Raw genomic sequence first — 25,965 nt, 5'->3', positions numbered from 1 at the left:
TTATTCCTTACTTTCATGCAGAAATAGCATGTTTAAGGACTGCTATATTTTCATATTAGATACCTACAGAATGTGCACTCAGCAACATTTTGAATAAGTACCATAAATTTTGAATCTGCTTTAGATGTTTGCTTGGATTAATCAGTGCTGTTCAGTCACTTAAGGGTCCAAACATCTTAGATTTTTGCCCAATACTGCCTACTATCGAGATGTGCATTATAAACCAATAATGTAGCAATAAGACTTCATGATCTCACGTCCTCATATCATCCACCCAATCTTTTCAAAGCCAGACTGAGAAATATGATATGAAGCCTGAATCAAATCATACTGCTTTAATTCAGAGACAGCAAATTAATCTACAGACACAACTGTAAATAAATCATTTGTTTAACTGAATCCCATCTTTCTCCTCAAAAAGATGGAAAAAAATAAGCTAACCACTTTATCCCTTCTATAGCAGACTGACTTGATTTTGGCACCACCTTTTTTTTCCAAGACTACTTCCAACGACAAAGCTATTCATATTTTTAACTTCCAGCTTCAGGTCTAACTTGACAGCTCATTATTTCATATTTACAATTCTTTCTGTTCGCTTATATTCCGAGTCAGCAAATGCCAAGTTGACTTCCTCCATTTTAGCCATTTGCCAATATGCTCATCGATAAAATAAGCTCTCTCTCCTTTCCCTTGGGACATTGGAAAATGTTTTTTTTAAACCTATGTTCTCAAAGTGCATTGGCTTCATCCTGCCTGATGAGTTTGGGAGGAGATAATTGATGCTCATTGAATAAGTTGGCATAGATAGTGTGCTTTTTTGCTTTAACTCTGTGAAGGACAAAAATCAGAAATGTAGCAGGTGTCTCAGGCTATGGATCGTCAAGGTTTATAGGATTTATCTTCATGTCCAGACCAAGTAAATTTACAAGTATGAATCAAGCCTATTTCTATATTTAACTTGACATTCACAACTTGTACAGCATGTGTTAGATTTGTCAATATTTACGTATAACTAACCATATTATTAAAAATACACGAAAGAACTGACACAAAGCAAATTTATAAGAACATAAATAGAAACTGGATTAGGGCATAAGACCCATTGAGCATGTTCAGTCACTTAATGAGATCATGGTTGGTTCTTGACATCAGCTCCACTTTCCAACTCCAAGAGTCCAAAAAAGTCTACCAATCTGAATATTATACTCAGCAATTGAAACCCAGTCTCCTGGGTAGAGAATTGAAAAGATTCACAATCCCATAAAGAAATTTCTCATCTCAGTACCAATTAATACTTTACCCGGAGGCTTTACCCCTGTGAAAATCAATGCACAGAATTAAGAACATTGTCCACCCTATCTGATGTCATGCCAGAGCTAACAAAACCCATTTAAGACTACTAGATTTGCAAAACCACATTTATTTTTTAAAGTGATAACGTACTACATGTTTATTTCAGTTTCCACATTTTTCTGTTTTCTGATCACGGGATGTCTCTCTCTGGCATGATTAGCATCTGTGACCCATCCATAATTGACCTCGAAGTGGTGGTGGTAAACCACCTTCTTGAAATGCAGTTAGGTGTTTTCCAGGATTTTGACTCAGTGACAGCAAGAAACCACAGTATAGTTTCAACTCAGATGGCAAGTACCTTGAAGGGGAACTTCAGGTGGTTGTGATCCCATGTATTTACTGCCCTTGACCTTCTAGGTTGTAGGAGTCATGAGTTTGGAAGGTAGTGCCTTGGCAAGTTGATGCAGTGTGCATCTTGCAGATGGTATACACTGCTGCCACTGTATGCTTGTGGAGCAGAGTGTGAATGTTTAAGGTGGTGAATGATGTGCCGATCAAGCGGACTACTTTCACTTCGAGCATCTTTTTGTTGGAGTTGCATTTATCCTGCCAAGTTAAGAGTATTCCATCCCCTGCCTGACTTGTAGATGATGGACAAACTTTGGGGTGTCAGGTGGTGAGTTACCCATTGCAGAATGTCCAGCATTGACCTGCTCTTACAGTATGTGTGTGGTTGGTGTAATTAAGATTCAGGTCTATGGTAACTCCTGAGATGTTGATGGTGGAAGACTTAGTGTCAGCAATCCCATTGAATGCAATGGGGAGATGGTTAAATTTTCCCTTGTTCAAAATGTTCATTGCTTAGGACTTGTGTGGCATAAGTGTTACTTGCCCTTTATCAACCCAAACCATAATGCTGTCCAGATCTTGCTGCATGTGAGCATACGCTACATTATCATACAAAAAGTTACAAATGGTGCTAAACACTCCCACCTCTGGCCTTATGTTGGAGGGAAGGTGATGGATGAAGCAACTGAAGATACTTGGGATAACACCCTAAGAAACTCCTGCAGCTATGCCGGGGCTGAGGTGACTGGCCTCCAACAACCACAACTATTTTCTTATATGCCAAGTTGACTGCAACTAGTGGAGAGCTCCCCCCACCCACCCGATTTCCATTTAGTTCAATTTTATAATGGCTCCTTGATTCCAACTTCAGTCAAATACTTTCCTTGATGTCCAGGCAGTCACTTTCAAGCCAGCTCTCCTGTGCACTTTTGGACCAAGGCTATAATGAGGTATGAAGCGGAGTGATCCTAGCAAAACCTAAACTGAGCATTGGTGAACAGGGTATTGGGTACGTGTCAGTTGATAACGCTGTTGAGTACACCCTCCAAAATGTGCTGAGTAAATTGAGTCATTGGCCATATTGGGTTTGTCTTGTTTTTGAGAGCAGAACAGCTCTGGGCAATTCTCTACTTTGGAGGGTAGATAGCAGTGTTGTAGTTCTGCTGGGACAACTTGGCTAAGGCCATGACTAGGTCTGGAGTACAAGGGTTCTGCGTTAGAACAGGGATGTTGTCAGGGTCCAAAGCCCTTGCTTTATCTACAGCCTTCAGCTGTCTCTTGCTACCGCAAGAAGTTGAATTAGCTGAAATCTGTGATGGGACCTTGGAGGTTGAGGCTGAGTTGGTTCATCAATTTGCATGTCTGGCTGAAGATGGCTGTAAATAATTCAGTCTTTGCAATCATGTGCTAGGCCCTGCCATCATTCAGGGTGGGAATTTTCATGGAATCTTCTCCTCCTTCCATTTAATTGTTAACTAATCACAAATGGATATGGCAGGACTGTAGAACTTGATCCAGTCCATTGCTGTTGGCATCGCTTAGCTTGGTCTCGGATATACTGATTCCACTATTTAGCATGCACGTAGTCCTGCATTATAGCTTCACATTTTTAGATTTACCAGTTGCTGTTCTCTGGCATACTCTTCTACACTCCTCATTGACCTAGGGTTGATTCTCCTGGCTTACACAACACAAGAGCAAAATACTGCAGATGCAATAACCTGAAATAAAAACAGAAAATGGTAGAAATACTCAGCAGGTCTGGCAGCACCTCTGGAGATAGGAACAGAGGAACAATGATTCAAGTCTGTGTTAGGGTTCTGATCAAAAGGTGACAAATCTCTGTCTCCACAAATGCCGCCGGATTTGAGTATGTTCTTCATTTTCTGTTTTAATTTATGATCCCCTGGTTTGTTGGTAATGATAGTGAGGGATATGCCAGACCATGAGGTTACAGATTGCAGAGGAATACAATTTTGCTGCTCTTGATAATCCAGTGTCTCATGATGCCACACTTTGGGCTGCTGTACCTATTGAGTTTATCCTGTACAGCATAGTGATAGTGCCATACAACACATTGGAGGGTCTCCGCGGTGTAAAGACACGACTTTGTCTCCATGATCTTGTGCAGTAGTTATTCCTACCAACAGCCACAGATAGGTGAACTTCGAACAGGAAGATGGATGAGAATGAGGTCAAGATTATTTTTCCCTTGTGCTGGTTCTCTTGCTACTTGTTGCAGGTCCAGTCTGGCGGTTACCGCCTCAGGACAGTAATGGTGTTATTAAGCCACTCTTGGTGATGGACATTGAAATCCGCACTCAGAGGACATTGTGCTTTCAGCGCTTCTTTCAAGTGGTGGTCAACATGGAGAAGCACAATGGCTGCTCCCTCCCAACCGTGTGCGCCTGCTGGATCTATTCACCAGATGGGATGGAGAGTCAGGGACATTGGCTAAAATGTATGACTAAACTGTAGAACAATTCTTCCAGATATTAATAAGAAGCAGGGTTGATTGGACTGAGAGTGCCTTGACACAAAATGCTGCGTGGTCAGTTCTGTTTTAATTTAGATTTTCTCAGTGATTTGATACAATTGACTGGCTTTCTTGGTTATTACAAACCATCAACCACAACTGCTGTGGATCTGGAATCACGTATATGCCGGATTAAGCAAGAATGGCAAATTTCTTTCCAGAAAGGACATGTCTTTAAAGACAATCCAGTAGTTTCATGGCCCCATAACAAGTAAAATTTGCAATTCCAGATTTATGTAATTAACTAAATTTAAGTTCCCATGGTGTTGTGGTGGGACTTAATCATTTGTCTTCAGTGCACCACTCCAAGACCATATTGCTAGTCCAGTAACATAATTACTATGTTAACATATCAGTAAATGAGAAACATACAATTGCAATAATTATTTTTGGTCAATTGATGAACATGAAATTGGCAATTACTTTCTTTGTCTGAGTCTTCGCATCAAACCAGAGTGAAAATTCTGCAGATTTTTCTCGTCTCATATAGAGTATGCTGTCTCCCAGCTAATGCATGGCTCATTTCTCAAACTCCAAAGAAATTGGTGTTGCTGGAGGTTACCATGCTCCACAACTCAAGAAAATATTGGGCAGAATTTTACAGGAAAAATTATAAGTGTCCAGCTAGCACGAAAATGAGTGTTACAGATCCTTTTTGGGCAAGTTTTTACCCCCAGTCTTGTGCAGTGTATGAAAAAAAATGGGTTAGCCTGTTTCTAGCTACTAGGGGCAGTGGGCAGGGCTTAATTCACCAGCCAGCAGCAGAAGTAGCTACTGAGCATGTGCAGACCCCTGCAATTCCAACAGCAGAAGCCAGACACAGAGGGTCGTCAGGCCTCTGCTGCTGGAGCCAGCCTAAACCCACCACACCCCCAGGTATCATGAGGGCCCACGGCCGATTGCGAGCCGCACCACCCCTCCCCACCACTGATCTGTTACACAGTGCGCAGCGGACACCCCTCCCCTCACAAAATTGGGCTGCCCCGGCTTGGCCCTGCCCTGTGCCCTGCCCCTCCATGCCCCACGCCCACACAACCTTCAGGCCCCACCCCAGCACTGCCTGCTGGGCCGTAGCAAGGTGCCCACAGGGCATCTAACCCTTGCCCTCAGCCTTCCAGGGGCCTCAATGGTTCTACCAGTGAGGGCAACAGTGGGGAGTAGGTGTTTTCCTTGCCGGAGAGGACCACTCCCGACGAGGCCATAAGGGCAAGTGAGCCCAGATGATCGAGCACTGGGCTCCACTATACAGATGTCAATGAACATTAGAATAAAATTAAATAATTTATTCTGCCTCTCGCTGGAAATTCAGTACTGGTAAGATCACGAGAGCCGAGAAATCAGGCGCGATCCTGATATCTGGGCTCTCGCGCGATTTTACCAGCTTGCTCTGCCCATCGATGGGCAGGGCAAACGAGTAAAATTCCACCCATTATCTTCTTTCCTGCAGCTAGTCCAGCTAGGACCACGTGATCCATTAAGTAGTTTTGCAGTTCTACTTTATTAATGCTACAGATATATCAACCAAGTCTGGACTACTAAATATAATCCATTCAGAAATTATTTATAGCTATTAGCCACTCGAAAACCCGGACTGCTTCCATGACATGTGCCTCTCTGTGCTTTTGCCCCATGAAAGATTGCCAGTGTTAGTTTTATTACCAATTTGCTGCTTCCAAACAGAAAGAAAAATCAATTGAAATCTAAATTAAGCACCGGGCTCACTGAACATTAGAATAAAATTAAATAATTTATTCAGCCTCTTGCCAGAAATCCGGTTTCTAGTAAGATCACGCAGCGATACTGATTTCTGGGCTCTTGCACAATTTTACCGGCTCGCTCCGCCCATCGATGTCAGTTGGCTGACATCATTAGCTTTATGAAAGATTAGGACAAAAAAAATCTGGGATTGCAAGTGAACATTTAGTATAACGCGCATTGTGATTATTATAGTTGAAAAATTTTTGTACAGAAATACACTAACACAAACCTGTGGGGAATCTTCCACCAAAGAAGATGTTGAATAAATCTTCAGGTGTAATATCTGCTTCAAATTCTCTGTAATACTTGGAATAGTTGGCGTAAGGGCTATGGACAGTTGGTGGCTGCTCTCCATATTGATCATACTGTTTTCTTTTCTCTGGATTACTCAGTATAGCATACGCAGTTCCTATTGCTAAAATAGACATCAGTAATTTTGGTTAGTAATATTGTCATTCATACTTTGTTGTCAGAATACTGTCACAATGCTTGTGAGCATAAACTAAGAATTGTCAATTTAAACAGCAAAAAAAAGCGTTAAGTAGACAACATAATTTATTACTTACGCAGATTAAAGGCATACGCTTCCTGTCAATTTCAGAACATAATTTCAATATTCTGAAGAGTTTTGACCAAGTAAACAAGAAACTATTTTCGTTGGCAATAACCAAAGGGCACAGACTTAACATAATTGGAAGAAAATAACCAGAGGAGAAATGTTAATACTCAGCGAGTTACAAGAACAAATGCACTACTGAACAGGATAGAATACAATAAGATGGAATTCAGTTTTTAAACTGCAATTTTTTGAAGATCCAAGAAATGGTTTTGTGGCCCTAAATTTTGGCATTAAGACTACAAATGGCCTTATTAAAAACCAAAAGCTGTTCACTAAAAGTTTCAAGGAATCCGAACTTTTGGGAGAAGTGATTGATTCTGTTTGGGAAGAGAGTAGAAGACATACATTCAGAATAGAAAAGATACCATCACAATGGGCCCTGATTTGGAAAACAAGAAATAAATTTACTCAAATTAAAAGTGGCATGCCACCCAATGCCAGATATGTGAGCTTTTTAGATTCATAAGAAAATTGTATATTTCCACACTTTTCTAAGGGATATTGATAAAAAAAAGGAAATAAATTAAAAAGTAGCACGTGGAATTCAATGCTAATAAGTGAAGGTGATGCATTTTGATAAAATTAAAGCAGTAATTATACTGGAATAGAATAGGCTTAGTGCTATAGAAGAGCAGATGAAATTGGAGGTAAACAACCTTAAAGGTCACACCCTTAATTACAAGAGGTGCAAAATATAGAAGTCGAGATAATGGGGAGCTTACATAAAACCTTGCTAAGACCTCAAGAGTGGTGTGTGCATTATTGAGCTCTTCCATACTCTAGGAACAATACCAAAGCTTTAGAGCGAGTACAAAACAAATTAGAAGCTTGTAATCAAAGGTCATTATCCTGAAAAGGTAACTTGGTTTTGCTCTCTTTTATGTTGCCAGACCAGCTGAGTATTTCCAACATTTTTTGGGGTTTTTTTTTCCATATTTCCAATATGTGCAGCATTTTGCTTTGTTTCATTAGCAGGCTGTCTGGTATAAGACAAACCTACACAAAGATAGACAAATTGGACATTTTATTCATCAGGCCAAGTAGATTAGGGTAAGAAAGAAGCAGTCTGCTTCTTTCTACAGATACAAGATTTGAAAAAGTATATCTGTACTGCATTAGCAGTACAGAAAAGGTTCACTTGACACATTTCTTGGATGAAGAGCTTATCTTATGAAGAGAGAACAAAGTGGCCCTATATCCATCGGAGTTTAGAAGAATGGGAGGCGATCATATTGAAAAGTAGAAGATCCTGAAGGAATTTGATAGGGCGGATACCAGGAGGATGTTTGTGAGGAGACTAGAACTAGGGAACATGATTTAAGAATAAGAAGTCTTAAAGACTAAGATTAAGAGAATTTTTTCTCTCAGAGGGTGGAACCCACTTCCCCAGAAAACACTGGAGACTGTCATTGAACGTATTCAAGGCAAACAGATTTTTGAGAGGGGAATTATGAGAATGTAGTTGAGAATTCTGATTAATTCTAAATACCCAACATGAGGATAATTAGCAGCTAATGTTTTAATATGTGGTTTGAGAAGAATACAAAATATTTAAGTAACATCTTAATGTCTCTAAGAAATGAATTTGTAACATGCCAGTAAAATGAAAGATGTTTTCATGAAAGATATCAGCACAAATCAGGCACAAATTATGCAACAAAGTAAATTACCCAAGCCAGGTGATAATACCAAAAGATAAAGGCGTCTTTTGGTATTAGAGCTAGTTTAAACTGGTTAGAGAAATGCTGAATCATAAGAAGCCATTTTTGGGAGAGAACCTCTGTAAAACAGACAGACGAATGACAGATCAATATTGGAAGGTGTCAAAATACGATTGATTGAAGGACATACCATTGTTAGATTGGCAGAACAGTGAATGAATGAAATTGCTTTTAATCAAGTTCTGGGCTGATTAATCTGATAACGAAAACTATAACCAATTCTGCTCTTTGGCATGAAATCTGAGATCTTTTGTTACAGCCTGCTCGCTCATTAGTTGTGTAGGTGGAACCATTGATCTCCCATTTTGGCCAAAATGAGATTCGTCTCGTCTTAATTGTATGCTTGTCTGAATATTGTTAATTTGTAATGTTTTTGATTCTAACATTCCAATGTTTTAATAAAACTAGTTTAATTGAAGAATTTCATTGAACTGAATAAACTTTTTTTTTGCCTTTGTGAAATGAAACGTTTAATGAAAAGATTTAGTCTTTAAATTAATCAGGCCATCTAAAAGAATTTCCCAAACAGGAGTCAAGAGTTATGGGAGATGTTAATAAATCATACAAGTTTAAAAATCTCAGTCACACAAGGAAAGCTGCGTGAAAGCCACAGGTTTTGAATAAAGCAGACCTAGATAAGAGTCAAGGAGCATTTAATTCACGATGTGCAGCTGCAGCTCATGTTTGCCCATTAGAACAAGGAACATCGGAAAGGAAGGCTGATATACCATTGGTCAGAGATGTACTATCATTTCTTGATGATATAACCTGCACAAGTTTTAATTGGACACTGTACCCTTACGTATGCATGATGTAACCTTAATTAATAACTGAGTGGATAGAGGTAACTCCTATACTTCTATTGGTATATGCTAATTACTTTAATTGAATTTGAAATTATAATTGCTTGTGTATTTCTGAATTCTGCATTCTGGCTGGTCTGAATGGCTTAGTCCGAGTCCTGTAGCGCTACAGTTGTCAATTAATCATCTTGAAACCGCACCGCGACTTTGTCTGGCTACTTGAGGAGAACAATAGTCTTAAATACAACAACAAAAACATTGTGACAGCCCTGTAACTGGAGACACAGACAGGGAAGTGCAATTGAGACCACAGTCAGATCAGCTATGACTTACTGAATGGCTGAGCATGCTCAAAGGGTTGCATGGTCTACTCCTGCTCCTAAGTCCTGAAGGATGAGATTTAGAACAGGGCAGGAGAAACCTCTAAACAAAATTTGAGAGGCTGTGGAAATCACTCATATGGTTAACAGAGGCGGCAAAAGCTGTTAACTTTCAAGAACAGATTGGATAACTGGTAGAAGGAAAAGATGTAAAAGGGACATGAGAACATGGAGATAAATGTGATCACAACTGTTGTTTTGTGTGGAAGGGAATGGCCTAATTCTGTGCAGTAAATTCTATGTCTGCTCATCCACTTGAGGGTTTTCTAGAAATTGTGAAAGACAAAAAGGTGGACATGTTGAGTATTCTGCTTTTTACAGAGCTATGCTGCCCATCTAATTGTCTAAATATGATTAGAAAAAAATTAAGATAGTCAAGAAAATCAGTGAAATGAAGGAGCCAAGGCTGGTCCAACTCTTACCTGTTTCATCAAATCGGGTCCAGATAAAAGCTGGAATAAAGACACTTTGCCTGAATGCAAGAAGCATTCGGAACAAAGTTAATGAGTTGATGGTGCAAATCAGCACAAATGGGTATGATCTAGTGGCCATTACAGAAACGTGGCTGCAGGGAGACCAGGACTGGGAGATGAATATCCAGGGGTATCAGGCATTTAGGAAGAATAGACAGGAAGGAAAAGGTGGTGGGGTAGCTCTGTTAATAAAAGATAATATCAGGGTAGTAGTGAGGGATGACATAGGCTCTAAGGAACAAAACGTGGAATCGTTATGGGTAGAGATAAGGAATAGTAGGGGGAGAAAGACACTAGTAGGCGTGGTCTATAGGCCCCCAAATAATAATGTTGACGTGGGGAGGGCTATAAACAAGCAAATAATGGATGCGTGCAAAAACGGAACGGCAATAATCATAGGGGACTTCAACCTGCATATTGATTGGCTGACTCAAGTTGGAAGGGGTGGGATGGAGCAAGAGTTCTTAGAATGCTGTCGGGATAGTTACCTTGAACAGTATGTTACAGAACCGACGAGGGAACAAGTTATCTTAGATCTGGTAATGTGTAACGAGGTAGGTAGAATTAAGGATGTTCTTGTGAAGGACTCTCTTGGGTCAAGTGATCACAATATGGTCGAATTTCTGATACAAATGGAAGAGGAGAAAGTAGGGTCCCATACCACTGTCCTCTGTTTGAACAGAGAGAAGTACAATAGAATGAGGGCTGAATTGGCTAAGGTGGACTGGGAGAGCAGACTGGTGGGTAGGACAGCTGAGGAACTGTGGAGGATTTTTAAGGAGATCCTTTTCAGTACTCAGCAACAATATATTCCGGTGATAAAGAAGGGCTGTAAGAAAAGGGATAACCAGCCATGGATAACAAAGGAAATTAAGGAGAGTATTAAATTAAAAACCGATGCATACAGAGTGGACAAAAATAGTGGAGAATCGGAAGATTGGGAAAACTTTAAGAGACAACAAAGAACGACTAAAAAAGCGATAAAGAAAGGAAAGATAGGTTATGAAGCTAGGCTAGCCCTAAATATAAAAAATGATAGTAAAAGCTTTTACAAATATATAAAAAGGAATAGAGTGGCAAGAGTGAATGTTGGACCCTTGGAGGACGAGAGGGGGGATTTAATAGTGGGAAATGAGGAAATGGCTGAAACTTTAAATAAGTTTTGTGTCGGTCTTCACGGTGGAAGACACAAATAGTTTACCGAATATTAACAATAGAGGGTTGGTAGGAGGAGAGGTACTCAATACAATTAATATTACCAGGGAGGCAGTGCTTGGTAGACTAACGGGACTGAAGGTGGACAAGTCCCCGGGCCCGGATGGAATGCATCCCAGGGTACTGAAAGAAATGTCAGAGGTAATAGCGGATGCGTTAGTGGTTATTTATCAAAATTCGTTGGATTCTGGGGTAGTGCCGGCAGATTGGAAAACGGCTAATGTTACGCCGCTGTTTAAAAAAGGAAATAGACAAAAGGCGGGTAACTACAGGCCGGTTAGCTTAACGTCTGTAGTTGGGAAAATGCTGGAATCCATCATTAAAGAAGAAATAGCAGGCCATCTGGATAAGAATGATTCGATTAAGCAGACGCAGCATGGATTCATGAGGGGAAAGTCGTGTTTGACGAACTTGTTGGATTTTTATGAAGATGTGACTAGTGCGGTTGACGGAGGGGAACCGGTGGATGCGGTGTTTTTGGATTTCCAAAAGGCCTTTGATAAGGTGCCTCACAAAAGGTTGCTGAAGATTGGGTCACACGGAGTTGGGGGGGGTAGGGTGTTAGCGTGGATTGGCTCTCCAACAGGAAGCAATGAGTCGGAATAAATGGGTGCTTTTCTGGTTGGCGGATGGTAACTAGTGGCGTGCCGCAGGGATCGGTACTGGGGCCTCAACTATTTACCATTTATATAGACGATCTGGAGGAGGGGACTGAGTGTAGGGTAACAAACTTTGCAGGCGACACAAAGATAAGTGGAAAAGTGAATCGTGTGGAGGGCGTAGAAGGTCTGCAGAGAGATTTGGACAGGCTGAGTGAGTGGGCGAGGATCTGGCAGATGGAGTATAACGTTAACAAATGCGAGGTTATTCACTTTGGAAGAAATAATAGCAAATTGGATTATCTAAATGGAAAGAAATTACAACATGCTGCTGTGCAGAGGAACCTGGGGGTCCTTGTGCATGAGACGCAAAAACCCAGTCTGCAGGTGCAACAGGTGATCAAGAAGGCAAATGGGATGTTGGCCTATATCGCAAGGGGGATAGAATATAAAAGCAGAGATGTCTTGCTGCATCTGTACAGGGCATTGGTCGGGCCACAGCTGGAATACTGTGTGCAGTATTGGTCCCCTTATTTGCGGAAGGATATATTGGCCTTGGAGGGAGTGCAGAGAAGGTTCACCAGGTTGATACCAGAGATATGGGGTGTTGATTATGAGGAGAGACTGAGCAGATTGGGTTTGTACTCGTTGGAATTTAGAAGGCTGAGGGGGGATCTTATAGAGACCTATAAGATAATGAAGGGGCTGGATTGGGTAGAGATGGAGAGATTCTTTCCACTTAGAAAGGAAACTAGAACTAGAGGGCACAGCCTCAAAATAAAGGGGGGTCAGTTTAGGACAGTTGAGGAGGAACTTCTTCTCTCAGAGGGTGGTGAATCTCTGGAATTCTCTGCTCACTGAAGTGGTGGGGGCTACCTCGTTGAATATGTTTAAATCACGGATAGATGGATTCCTGATCGGTAAGGGAATTAGGGGTTATAGGGATCAGGCGGGTAAGTGGAACTGATCCACTTCAGATCAGCCATGATCTGATTGAATGGCGGGGCAGGCTTGAGGGGCTAGATGGCCTACTCCTGCTCCTATTTCTTATGTTCTTATGTACCTGCTGCCTGAAGAGTGCAGGCTAAACTGACTTTTTTAAAACTGCACTAAAGTCTCCAGGTGGTTCAGTTGTTCATGCCTGATATACACGAATGTAACAATAAAGAGCAGTAAATCCCCCTCCTGGCCACCAAACACAAAGTTTCTTGAAAAAGAAGCAACAGCAGTTTAATTTATTTCAAACAAACTCTCGGCATTAATTTCTTGCTTTGCAAGAACGGTGCCAGAAAAGATTAAGCCAGGTACATATTCATCTGCACCTTAAAAATGAAAGCCCAAAGTTGACTTCATTGATGAAATTTTCTCTCAAGGAAACTGAGAAACAGAACTGAAAGTAGTATCTAGGCACGCCTATGACACCGAGGGATCGTCCAGTTCTGATCAAAGTATATTGAAAAGCGATGCAAATCGCTGGAATTTTAACCAGCAAACTCAGCGACCTACTATTGCATGTGAAGTATACTGTGTTTGGCGATTCAGATATTAAAAAAGCAATTTAAAATAAGCATTGTTAAGTTTCTAAAATTGCTAATGTTTTTCATTAAGATTCTGGAATTGTACCAGTCATTCAGATCCTCACCCGTCATTTGAGAACTTTCCTTTATTGATATTTCTTCTTCTTGATTTTAACTGAAATGTTAAAGTTACAGCTTTGTACCTTTAAATGCATCCGTTGCACCAGGGGCACAATTTTTATCAGGATGAAACTTTAATGCCAGCTTCCGATAGGACCTCTTTAAATCCTCTTCATCTGCATTTCTACCAACTCCCAGAATTTCATAGTAATTCTTACATCTTTTAATCCTGCAAAGTATAACACAACATTATCCGATAGAGTATGATCCAGAATAGACTATGATCTAGAAGAGTTTCAGGGGTGGAGTCAAGAGAAAGCATTAGAAGGGCAGCAAAGATGATCTGCCTTGTACATGTAAAGTTTATTTATTAGTCACAAGTAGGCTTACATTAACACTTCAATGAAGTTACTGTGAAAATGTGTCTGTCCTTTAAGGTGCCTGATAGTCTTAGGAAGTAGCACTTTTTGCATTCAGTATCAACATTAAGCATTCCCACATCAGCTACAGCACAACGAGACATGGATTAAACTAAGTATCATGTAACTCCAAATTTAGAGGTTCATAAATTTTTGATTAAGCAAGATAGAGGATTTAAGTTAACACTTGGATGCAGAATAAACTTTAAAGTGTAACAGTACATTATGAAAATTGGCAAGATGTAACAAGTAACCTTGTTAAAATTCACATGTTGAATTTAAACTCTGTTGGTGGAGTCATGGCCTTTCAACGTGGAATAATTAAGTAAATTTCAGTCCCTGCATTCCACTAATAACATTAAAGCAAACTGCAAAGTCAATGCTAATTAATAGCAACATTTGGATCCAAGAAAACATTTAAAATTATTTCCATAAGGTGAATTCAAATTAAAATACAATCTTACTTTGCAAATTCCACTTCAGTTGCATTTTCCTATAAGATTATGCCCCTGAAGAAACACATTGCCTATAATGATACCATAATCTATTATTAATTTACGATATATTTTATTTATAAAGTCTTAGCTTTATATAGTGACCTTCGTAAAATTAGGATGCCCACTGTGCTCTGCAGTCAATGAAATGCTTTTGAAATGTAATCACTGTTGTGGTGTAAGAAAAACAGCAGCCAATTGCACCTGGTAAGACTCCATAAACAGCAATTTTGTTTGAGGGATAAAGGCTAGCTGGTTTCCCACAGGAATGGAAGGAGAATGAAAGGCAAGAAAATGAAGTTAGAGGAAGACATATATCATGCTATAAGCTTTTAAATTGGTTCAGAACAGCATTGGCTAAGACTTGGAAAACATTCAGGAACAGTTGAACCACGGTGTGATGAAACCAAAGGTGAAAGAAATTTATCTTCAAAATGTAAAATAAATCAATCACAAACAGGAGTCAATAACAGAAGAGATTAAAATAAAACTTATATTACTGCCAAGGTTAGAGGTAACTAGGAGTGTTACAAGTTTCTTTCTCTCAAGACTTAACTGTTTACAAGTCAAAGATTGCTTTTGTGATTTGGAGCTTTATATCAAACCACAAAGGAGATACAACCTTGTAATACTCTTTAAAAAACATTTATTTTGAATTTATAAATGCGGCAGTATATTCACTCCCTTTATTTCTGCTCTCCCAGCAACCTATTACCTGACATTCAATTTTGCCATCCTGAACTAATCTACCAACTCCTGCTTTCAATTTCTCTATCTGCCACTCAGCATTGTCCCACACCAACACAGTTGAGCTGGTGTGAGTATAAAGCAGAATTGGGGCCAACCGTACTGGTCACCTTTATATAGAAAGCTACTGGCACTTGAACACACTCAGTTACCTCATTACTGTGAAGTAAATCAGATTTAGAACAACCAGGATGAGGCAAGCAGATTTTAATGCAATTGTATAATAACAAGGACAAACCAAAGTAGAACGTTCAGGGATAACAACTCCTTAGCCTGAACGCTAAGGAGAAATGTTTTTTTTGCTTTTAAAAGGTGCAGCTAACTCTTAATTTGATTTTTTGCTCAAAATTTCAAAAATTCCAATTTAAAAACTTAAGTGAAGCACATAGAACCATAGAAAACTACAGCCCAGAAACAGGCCTTTTGGCCCTTCTTGTCTGTGCCGAACCATTTTTTGCCTAGTCCCACTGACTGCACTTGGACCATATCTCTCCACACCCCCCTCATCCATGAACCCGTCCAAGTTTTTCTTAAATGTTAAAAGTGACCCCCGCATTTACCACTTTATCCGGCAGCTCATTCCACACTCCCACCACTCTCTGCGTGAAGAAGCCCCCCCTAATATTCCCTTTAAACTTTTCTCCTTTCACCCTTAACCCATGCCGTCTGGTATTTTTCTCCCCTAGCCTCAGCGGAAAAAGCCTGCTTGCATTCACTCTATCTATACCCATCAAAATCTTATACACCTCTATCAAATCTCCCCTCAATCTTCTACGCTCCAGGGAATAAAGTCCCAACCTATTCAATCTCTCTGTAACTCAGCTTCTCAAGTCCCAGCAACATCCTTGTGAACCTTCTCTGCACTCTTTCAACCTTATTTACATCCTTCCTGTAACTAGGTGACCAAAACTGTACACAATACTCCAAATTCGGCCTCACCAATGCCTTATATAACCTTACCATAACACTCCAACTTTTATACTCGATACTCCGATTTATAAAGGCCAATGTACCAAAGGCACTCTTTACGACCCTATCCACCTGTGACGTCACTTTTAGGGAATTCTGTACCTGTATTCCCAGATCCGTCTGTTTAACTGCACTCTTCAGAGTCCTACCATTTACCCTGTACGTTCTACTTTGGTTTGTCCTTCCAATGTGCAATATCTCACACTTGTCTGCGTTAAATTCCATTTGCCATTTTTCAGCCCATTTTTCTAGTTGGTCCAAATCCCTCTGCAAGCTTTGAAAACCTTCCTCACTGTCCACTACACCTCCAATCTTTGTATCATCAGCAAACTTACCAATTTACCACATTATCATCCAGATCATTGATATAGATGACAAACAACAATGGACCCAACACCGATCCCTGCGGCACACCACTAGTCACAGGCCTCCACTCAGAGAAGCAATCCTCCACAACCACTCTCTGGCTTCTTCCATTGAAAGAAGTTTAACAACACCAGGTTAAAGTCCAACAGGTTTATTTGGTAGCAAAAGCCACACAAGCTTTCGAGGCTCTAAGCCCCTTCTTCAGGTGAGTGGGAATTCTGTTCACAAACAGAACTTATAAAGACACAGACTCAATTTACATGAATAATGGTTGGAATGCGAATACTTACAACTAATCCAGTCTTTAAGAAACAAAACAATGGGAGTGGAGAGAGCATCAAGACAGGCTAAAAAGATGTGTATTGTCTCCAGACAAGACAGCCAGTGAAACTCTGCAGGTCCACGCAACTGTGGGAGTTACAAATAGTGTGACATAAACCCAATATCCCGGTTGAGGCCGTCCTCGTGTGTGCGGAACTTGGCTATCAGTTTCTGCTCAGCGACTCTGCGCTGTCGTGTGTCGCGAAGGCCGCCTTGGAGAACGCTTACCCGAATATCAGAGGCCGAATGCCCGTGACCGCTGAAGTGCTCCCCAACAGGAAGAGAACAGTCTTGCCTGGTGATTGTCGAGCGGTGTTCATTCATCCGTTGTCGCAGCGTCTGCATAGTTTCCCCAATGTACCATGCCTCGGGACATCCTTTCTTGCAGCGTATCAGGTAGACAACGTTGGCCGAGTTGCAAGAGTATGTACCGTGTACCTGGTGGATGGTGTTCTCACGTGAGATGATGGCATCTGTGTCGATGATCCGGCACGTCTTGCAGAGGTTGCTGTGGCAGGGTTGTGTGGTGTCATGGTCACTGTTCTCCTGAAGGCTGGGTAGTTTGCTGCGGACAATGGTCTGTTTGAGGTTGTGTGGTTGTTTGAAGGCAAGAAGTGGGGGTGTGGGGATGGCCTTGGCGAGATGTTCGTCTTCATCAATGACATGTTGAAGGCTCCGGAGGAGATGCCGTAGCTTCTCCGCTCCGGGGAAGTACTGGACAACGAAGGGTACTCTGTCCACTGTGTCCCGTGTTTGTCTTCTGAGGAGGTCGGTGCGGTTTTTCGCTGTGGCGCGTTGGAACTGTTGATCAATGAGTCTAGCGCCATATCCTGTTCTTATGAGGGCATCTTTCAGCGTCTGGAGGTGTCTGTTGCGATCCTCCTCATCCGAGCAGCTCCTGTGTATACGGAGGGCTTGTCCGTAGGGGATGGCTTCTTTAACGTGTTTAGGGTGGAAGCTGGAGAAGTGGAGCATCGTGAGGTTATCCGTGGGCTTGCGGTACAGTGAGGTGCTGAGGTGACCGTCCTTAATGGAGATGCGCGTGTCCAAGAATGCAACCGATTCCGGAGAGTAGTCTATGGTGAGCCTGATGGTGGGATGGAACTTGTTGATGTCATCATAGAGTTGTTTCAGTGATTGTTCACCATGAGTCCAAAGGAAGAAAATGTCATCGATGTATCTAGTGTATAGCATCGGTTGAAGGTCCCGTGCGGTGAAGAAGTCTTGTTCGAACCTGTGCATGAAGATGTTGGCATATTGAGGTGCAAATTTGGTCCCCATGGCTGTTCCGTGTGTCTGGATGAAGAACTGGTTGTTGAAGGTGAAGATATTGTGGTCCAGGATGAAGCGGATGAGATGTAAAATTGCATCTGGAAACTGGCAGTTGTTGGCGCTGAGCACTGAGGCCGTTGCAGCAATGCCATCGTCATGGGGGATTGAGCCAGTGTCTAATCCAATTTACTACCTCCCCATGTATACCTAGCGACTGAATCTTCCTAACTAACCTCCCATGAGGGACCTTGTCAAAGGCCTTGCTGAAATCCAGGTAGACAACATCCACCGCCTTCCCTTCATCCACTTTCCTGGTAACCTCCTTGAAAAACTCTAATAGATTGGTCAAACATGACCTACCACGCACAAAGCCATGTTGACTCTCCCTAATAAGTCCATGTCTATCCAAATATTTGTAGATCCCTATCCCTTATCACACCTTCCAATAACTTGCCCACCACCGACGTCAAACTTACTGGCCTATAATTTCCCGGATTTCTTTTGGAACCTTTTTTAAACAATGGAACAACATGAGCCACCCTCCAATCATCCGGCACCTCCCCCGTGAATACTGACATTTTAAATATGTCTGCCAGGGCCCCTGCAAGTTCAACACTAGCTTCCCTCAAGGTCCGTGGGAATACCTTGTCCGGTCCTGGGGATTTATCCACTCTGATTTGCCTCAAGACAGTGAGGAGAGGCATTTCTGCACATTTTCAATTTATTCAGCAATTTCGAGTTGCAAATAGATTGTAATCCTCTTGCACAGCAGCTCCTCATTGCACACAACATTTATACAAACTTAGCAGTATCGAATAAAAATGCACAACTAAAAGTGTTTGCGCAATACATTTAGTGTATTCTCACCTCTGCACACCTTCCAGCTGCTCTTGAGTGTAACTCTTGGCAGCTTCATTGATTCCTGCAGGCGTATTTCCATTGACACACCTTTTCAATCTGCTGGACTCACTAGCAACATCATCTGCATCCCACGCGTAGTTCCAACCAGCTGAACTTCCATTTCTAACTATTAATTCGATTAGTGCTAAAATTCGAGAGAATAAACACCAGAAAAAAAATTTTAAACATTGCATGTGGAAATAAAACTGCAAAAATATTTAATTTCTAGATTCAAATTAGTTCAATTTTAAAGTTTTTTTTTTAAAACCAAAGGACTCATTTAATTTTGGCTATAATTTTATCTACAAGTACTTATAATTCAAAATGGATTAAAATGAGAACAAAATTGTTGTATTTCAAAAATATGCATGGATAAATGACTGAACAACTGTTCATATAAACTGCTGAAATCTGTGGGACAACACAATTTACTGATGCTTTAAAATAATTGTTTATTTGCATACATTTAAATAATGCGGAATGCCCAATAATTTTTTTTTTAAATTATAAAATTCCACAGTACGAACTGGTTGCCTTTGAGGAATGAAGGAATGGGGATGCAGAGTATTCCTTATTTAGGGAGAGATTGGGAAGTGTTGATGTCCAAAAGAACCTGCGCGCGCTTGTCCATAAGTCACTGAAAACTAACAGGAAGCAATTAGGAAGGCCAATGATTTTGTGTTTGGGATTTTGTGTTTCCCTTTAGGGCAAGAGGATTTGAGTGCAGGAGTGAAGGTGCCATCCTTCAATTTTACAGGACCTTGGTTAGACTGCACCTGGAGTATTGTGCACGGTTTTGATCCTCTTAACTAAGAAAGGATAAACTTATAGAGGGAGTGCAGCGAAGGTTCACCAGACTAATTCTTGGGATGGTGGGACTGTCCATGAGGAGAGATAAAGGGGACTGGGCCTGCAATCTTTTAAGAGTTCAGAAGACTGCAAGGTAATCTCATTGAAATTTACAAAATTCTTAAGGAGCGATACAGGAGACATACAGAAAGGATGTTTCCTCTGGCTGCGGGGTGTAGAACCTGGGGACAGTCTCAAAATAGGGCAAGCCATTTAGGACCGAGATGAGGAGGGATTCCTTAATTCAAGTTCAGTGAATCTTTGAAATTCCAACTGACAGGGAGGGAGGTCCCAAAATGCAGGATAAATAAAGTTAAATAAACCAAACACAAAAGCCAAGAGCAACTCTAAAGCGGAAAGGGGTGAAAGTGAAACACAGAATAAAATGAAATTAAAATATAAGTGCTGGGGCTGCTCCACTGTACTCAAAGGGGTCCCCTCTCCAGACAACTGGGAGCCAGCGGCCAGGGGTAGAGCCAAGTGAGAGAGGCTGCCTGGAGGTGGGCCTTCTCCAACCATCACATGGATCTTCCTTTATTTTTTGCCTTCAGATTCTGGGCCTGCACCTAAATGCTACCAATCCCTTTTCTACACACATTGGCAGATAAAGGAATCTGGACACTACAAGCCACATTTATTAAAATCACTGCTCAAAATATAAAATAAAATCTAAAAGCACAATAGAGAATGGGTTGGACTATCTATCTGAGAGAGGGACAATGAAAGTTGACTCGCTAAAGGTTGGAGTTGCCCATTTTAGTGCCGAAATGACTTCATTGCTTGGGATGGCTTTCTCAGTTGTGTCAGTATCACAGATGCTAGCAGTTTTATAATCCGATGAAGAGCTCAGAATTAAAATTTGTGAGGGAAAACAAGCATATCAAACCATTGGCCCATAAAAATGCAGATCTAGCTATATAGCCAAACTTGTTCTTGCCAGTTTTATGGCCTGGGTATGGTTCAAGAGCAAAGTGGCAAAAGGAAATTGCCATCATTCAAAATTAATCCTCACACAAGACTGTCACAATCTCCATCCTAATTCCAAAAGTCTATTTATTACATTGCAAAACTTAAAATTATGTAATCTTAACCCCCAATCCAAACATAAAACTGTTCAATCCAAAGCCTGCATGCCAATTTACAATTTAATCTGCCAACTTTCTCAGTGAAATATCCCAAAACCATCACAAAGCAAGGAGCAAAATCTAAGTAGGGAGAGAGAAGAGTTGTAAAAATTGTGCATAAACAAGAGGAAGCAAATGAATACAGGTAAAATAAGACCATCACATCCTCAGAATTATTTGTAAGATAATCAGGACACCATATTCAAAACAATTCCAGCCATAATCACAAACTTGAAACAAAATAATCGGAATTAAATGAAGAGTTGCACAATCCTAATGGTACTTGCATGCTTTTATTGAAAAAGATGACTATGCCAATGGTCACCGTGAATCAAAGGCGTAGAAAGTTAATAGAGCTGCTCATAAGCTAACCTCTTCCATAAAGTGAGTATTGTGTCTAAGGGAAATCACACAAAGATTGAGGGCTCTTAAATGCTGACAATGCAATATTTTTGTATGTGGATTTGTATTGGCATGTTGAACACACAAAAAAGCAGAAACTGGTTGAACTGCAACAGCTGAGCCTTGATACCCGCATGTTTTTGCAACTAATCAATGGGTATTTTCTTGACTTTGGCATTCTGGTTGGGTGGGGGTGTTGAAAAAGAAGATGAACACAAGGGCCCTACGAAATGTAAATCCGCCACTGCTAATGACATCAAGTGATAGGGGGATAGTGTGGAAAAATGGCATTGAGGTAGATTATCAGCCATGATCTAATTGAATGGTGGAGCAGGCTAAAGAGGCTGAATATCCTATTCTTGCATCTTTTTTCTTTTGTCTCAATTAAGTTGCAATACATTTTATTTGCCCTCTTTTTAGGTCAAACCAAATAAACAAACTCAGATTAAGTCAGGGCAAAGTAAAAGGGGCAGCTCCCCAAAAAGGAGGGGGAACAGAAATCAAAGTACAAAGGAAACTTAAAAACATCAAATTAAAATGTGATTATTAGGGTCGATAACGCACCCCAACCCCTGCGGTGCCCAGCGGGTGCGGAAGGCGTCAACCGCGCCCGTGGACACCGCATGCTCCCTCTCCAGGGAAACAACTCAAAACCTTCATATTAAAAAGGTACAGTTTCCATTATGTATAACGGATGCTACGTTCTATCAATGCAATTTGCCTGCTTTACAAAAGTGGATGGCAAAACAATAATAGGTTGAGGCAATGAAGCAAATCCGTAGTGTTAAAAGTGCAAATTGCTGTTGAAGCATTAGGCAGTTTCCTTTTGGGCTAGGATCGGGTGTGGTATGGTCGGCAGCCCATGGTCGGCCGCGCTTGGTTGAGGTCATTGGGTTGCACTGAAGCTTCATATGTTTCATATGAAGCAATTTTTAAAAGCGGCATCTCGGTCTTTTGGCTAAGATGCAAATGAGCTCAAGTCTTGGAGGAGGAACCTCCCCCTTCTCCAATCAGCTTGGCTCATGTAGATCAGGCCCAGGACAGGGTGGTTTGGTCGCTCGCCCTGTCTTGTCAGCCTGGATCTGAAATGTCTCAACTTGTTGAGACTCTGAATTGGATTTGATTTGATTGAATTGGAAAAGTATTTTAAAAAATTAGGCAGTTTCAAACAGCTGTTAACACTTAACTTTGGGAGGCATTTGCAAAGTGGAGACTTCAGACAGTTTCAAACAATTGATTGCAGCTGCTTGAAGTCTGTACTCAGATTGCCTTTCATTGTTGTAAAAGTACAAACAGCTGATTGAAGCTACTTCATAATCCTGCACCTGAAATCATTAGAACTTTGAAACTGGGTAAAACGGAAAGCGAAAAATAGCCAGCAAACTTAATACATTTTAAATGTTGCATCTCTACTGACTCCTATGGTCATGGCAAATGGTTGGAGTTATTTACTCAAGGTAGGCAGCTGTGCATGATAAGCAAAAATGGTTAAATAGTGGGAAATATATAATATTTTTTATGTTTGATTATATTCATGTTAACAAATAAATCAATATACTAGTGGCATACAGAGAACCAAAGAAACTTTATTCAAGGTACCTTATACTCAACAGATGATGTAATGGTGCATTCTATTTTGTGCTCTAGTGTTGTGTCAGGGAGTGGGGATCGTGGTTGTGTCTACAATTGGCCAGGATGGTTCATAATCTGTCTCCCTGCTATTACAGATACAAGGGATACAAGTTTGGGAAATAAATATTCCAGGGTACACCACATTTCAAGAAGAAAGGCAGAATGGTAAAGGAAGAGGGGCAGTCCTGATGATAAAGAATGATACAAGGACGTTAGTGAGAAAGAATCTTGAATCAGATGATTAGGAAATAGAATCAATGAGGAACAACAAGAGTCAGAAAACAATTGTGGGAGCTGTTTATAGGCTCCCTAACAGTACTTATACCATTGGACTGAATATTAAACAAGAAATTGATGGAGCTTTTTACAAAGGCAATGTAATTATTATGGATTACTTTAGTCTCCAAATAGCTCAATCAAATTGGCCAAGTGGTTTGGAAGATGGGCTTGTGGAATGCTTTTATAACAGTTTCTTGGAGCAATAAGTTGTAGAATCAACCAGGGAGTATTACAGGTCCAATATTGTGCAACAAGACAGTGTTAATTAGCAATCTCATCTCAAAAAATCAATTGGGAAATAGTGATCATAATACAATTGAACGCCATATTAAGTTTGGAAGAGATATACTCCAATCCCAAGCAAAAATCTTAAACTTAAAAAAGAGAATTACATAAGTATAAGGGGAGAGCTGGCTAAGATTGATTGAGTAAATAAACTGGAAGGTATGGCAGTAAACAAACAGTGGGAAACATTTAAAGAAATAATTTAAAGTATTCAAAAATACATTCAAATAAAAATCATGTAATGAACTGATTCTGTATCATATTAAATTCATTTTAAACACCTCACACTAATCTCCGCAAGTCTGGCAGCATCTGTGGGGAGAGAATAGAGCTCCCCCGCCACCCAAGTTCCTGGCTCAACAACTCGGATTGAGAGACTTTCACGTAGGGTCCCGGGGAGCAGAAGAATTGCCCATCAGAATTTCAAACTTTCAACAGGGAATTCCCACGAAGGTGTGTCAGGACTTTGCAGGGTCCCAATGCACATCTTGGATTGCACATTCGGTCTCCCAACCTCCTGGAGACTGGAAGATCTGGGACATGGTGTCCTGCACAACTCAGCGTAACAATGTGAAGGGAGTGCTACCATGCTCCTAATGTTAGCATGGTTGCACTATGCTTAGATGATAGTTACAGAGGCAAAGGTGCAAAGTTTCCACATCACAGCTTGATTAATCAATGCATAGATATAAGCACATGACCTCGTTTCCCTCACCTACACTGCATCCCCACCCCAATGCCATACCCACACTGCATCCAAGCCTCTCAATTGTTGTTCAAAAACTCAGCTATCCGACAAAATCTGTGACAGGGGTGGGGGTATACTTGTTCATCATCACCTCTACTTAATGCCATTTTTTATTCTTTCGTGGGATATGAGTGTCACTGGCAAGATCAGCATGTTTTCATCCCTAAGTGGCCTTGAGAAGATGTCAAATCACCTTCTTGAACCACAGCAATCCATCTGATGTAGCTATATGCACAGCACTGTGAGGGAGTTCTAGGGTTCTGATCCAGAGATGGTGAAGGAACTGCAATATAGTTCAAGTCAGGATGGTAGGCGATTTTGAGGGAAACTTGCAGGTGCTGGTGTTCCCATGCATCTACTATCCTTATCCTACTAGATAAGAGAGGTCACAGGTTTAGAAGGCACTGTTGATGGAGCCTTGGTGAGTTGCTGCAGTGCATCTTCTATATGGTACACACCGCTGTAACTGTATCAGCAGTGAAGAGAATGAGTGTTTAAATTGGTGAATGGGTGTGAATCAGACTTATTTGTCCTTGATTACATTGAGATTCTTGGGTGTTGTTGGAGTCACACTCTTCCAGGTAAGTGGACAGTATTCTATCACATTCCTGACTTGCACTTCATAATGATGGGCAGGCTTTGGCGAGTCAAGAAGTGAACTACCACTGAATTCCCAGCCTCTGATCTGCTCTTGTAGCCACAGTATTTGCATGACTGGTCCAATGGTAACCACCAGGATGTTCATGATTGGGGATGCAGTGATAGTAATGACATATATTCCTTGGAGTTTAGAAGAGGGGAGACCTTATTCAAACATACAAGATCCTGAGGGGATTTGACATGGTAGATGGCAAGACATTTTCACTAGTGAGAGACAAGGGGACATAGCTACAAGATAACCACTCAGCCATTTACAATTGAGGCACAGAGAAATTTCTTCTTACAGAGAGTGGTGAATCTCTGGAATTATCTGCCCCAAAGATAATCAGCCCCAGAGGCTGAGTCACTGAAAGTATTCAAAGTACAGATGGATAAATATTGGAAAGATCAAGTGTTAGAGGGATATGGGGAAATGACACAGAAAAGGGGTTGAGGTTGGCATAGATCATCCATGATCGTACTGAATGGTAGGGGAGGCTTGAAGGGACTGGTGGCCTATCCCTGCTTCTATTTCTTGTGTTCTTGTGAATGTCATGGGGAAATGGTTAGATTATCTCCTGTTGGGGATGGTCTTGCCTGGCACTTGCATGCAAATGATACTTACCACCATCCCCAAGCCTGAATGCTGTCCAGGTATCCTGCAAATGTGGGGGCTTCAGAAAAGAAGTACTTGTCCATAAGGCTGTTTCTCCCATTCAAACACCACCCACCCCGATGTTTCTTACTGCTGTCACCCATTTAACACAGTAGATGCACATTTACAAATGCTGCACTAACAGGAGTCGCTCTCTTGCATGCAGTGAATTCTGTCTCTCAGCAGGGCCTGAGCTGAGGCCAGGACACCTCCTGTCCTGTCCAGCCCCGGGGAGGCTGTTACCTTTCGCTCGCTGTGTCGGGTACCTCTGCTGCGCCCAGTGCAGGTACTGCAGGGCATCCTCCCGGTCACCACACTTTAAGCACCTCTGTGCAGCTTCGATGCAGCGCTCCGCCTCCCGCAGCCCTGCCTCCATTGCCTCAGGCTACAGCCCTGCCTGCTGTTTACTCGGGACAGAGCAGAGCCGTGCCCCACCCCCCTCTCTCCGTCTCACGGGGCCACGCGTCAGCCGCCCAATCAGC

At 41.3% G+C, this 25,965-nt stretch overlaps 1 protein-coding gene across 2 annotated transcripts in view; it reads right to left on the bottom strand.

Moving 5' to 3' along the window:
- The window catches only part of dnajc18 (DnaJ (Hsp40) homolog, subfamily C, member 18), a 49,209-nt gene that overhangs the window by 11,523 nt on the left and 11,721 nt on the right, over positions 1 to 25,965 (bottom strand). The window contains exons 1-4 of one of the 2 annotated variants that reach the window (XM_078231035.1): positions 25,727 to 25,950; positions 18,838 to 19,015; positions 13,466 to 13,611; positions 6,165 to 6,350 (exon numbers count right to left, since the gene is read on the bottom strand). In XM_078231035.1, the coding sequence (XP_078087161.1) occupies positions 6,165 to 6,350; positions 13,466 to 13,611; positions 18,838 to 19,015; positions 25,727 to 25,859 (643 nt within the window). In that variant the 5' untranslated portion in view covers positions 25,860 to 25,950. Of the gene's footprint in view, positions 1 to 6,164; positions 6,351 to 13,465; positions 13,612 to 18,837; positions 19,016 to 25,726; positions 25,951 to 25,965 lie in introns of those variants that run through there. The other variant, XM_078231036.1, reaches the window with a different exon arrangement.

The sequence above is a fragment of the Mustelus asterias genome, chromosome 16 (genome assembly GCF_964213995.1).
Source record: "Mustelus asterias chromosome 16, sMusAst1.hap1.1, whole genome shotgun sequence".
Classification (NCBI taxonomy): domain Eukaryota; kingdom Metazoa; phylum Chordata; class Chondrichthyes; order Carcharhiniformes; family Triakidae; genus Mustelus; species Mustelus asterias.
This window is presented reverse-complemented; position numbering and strand designations above follow the sequence as displayed.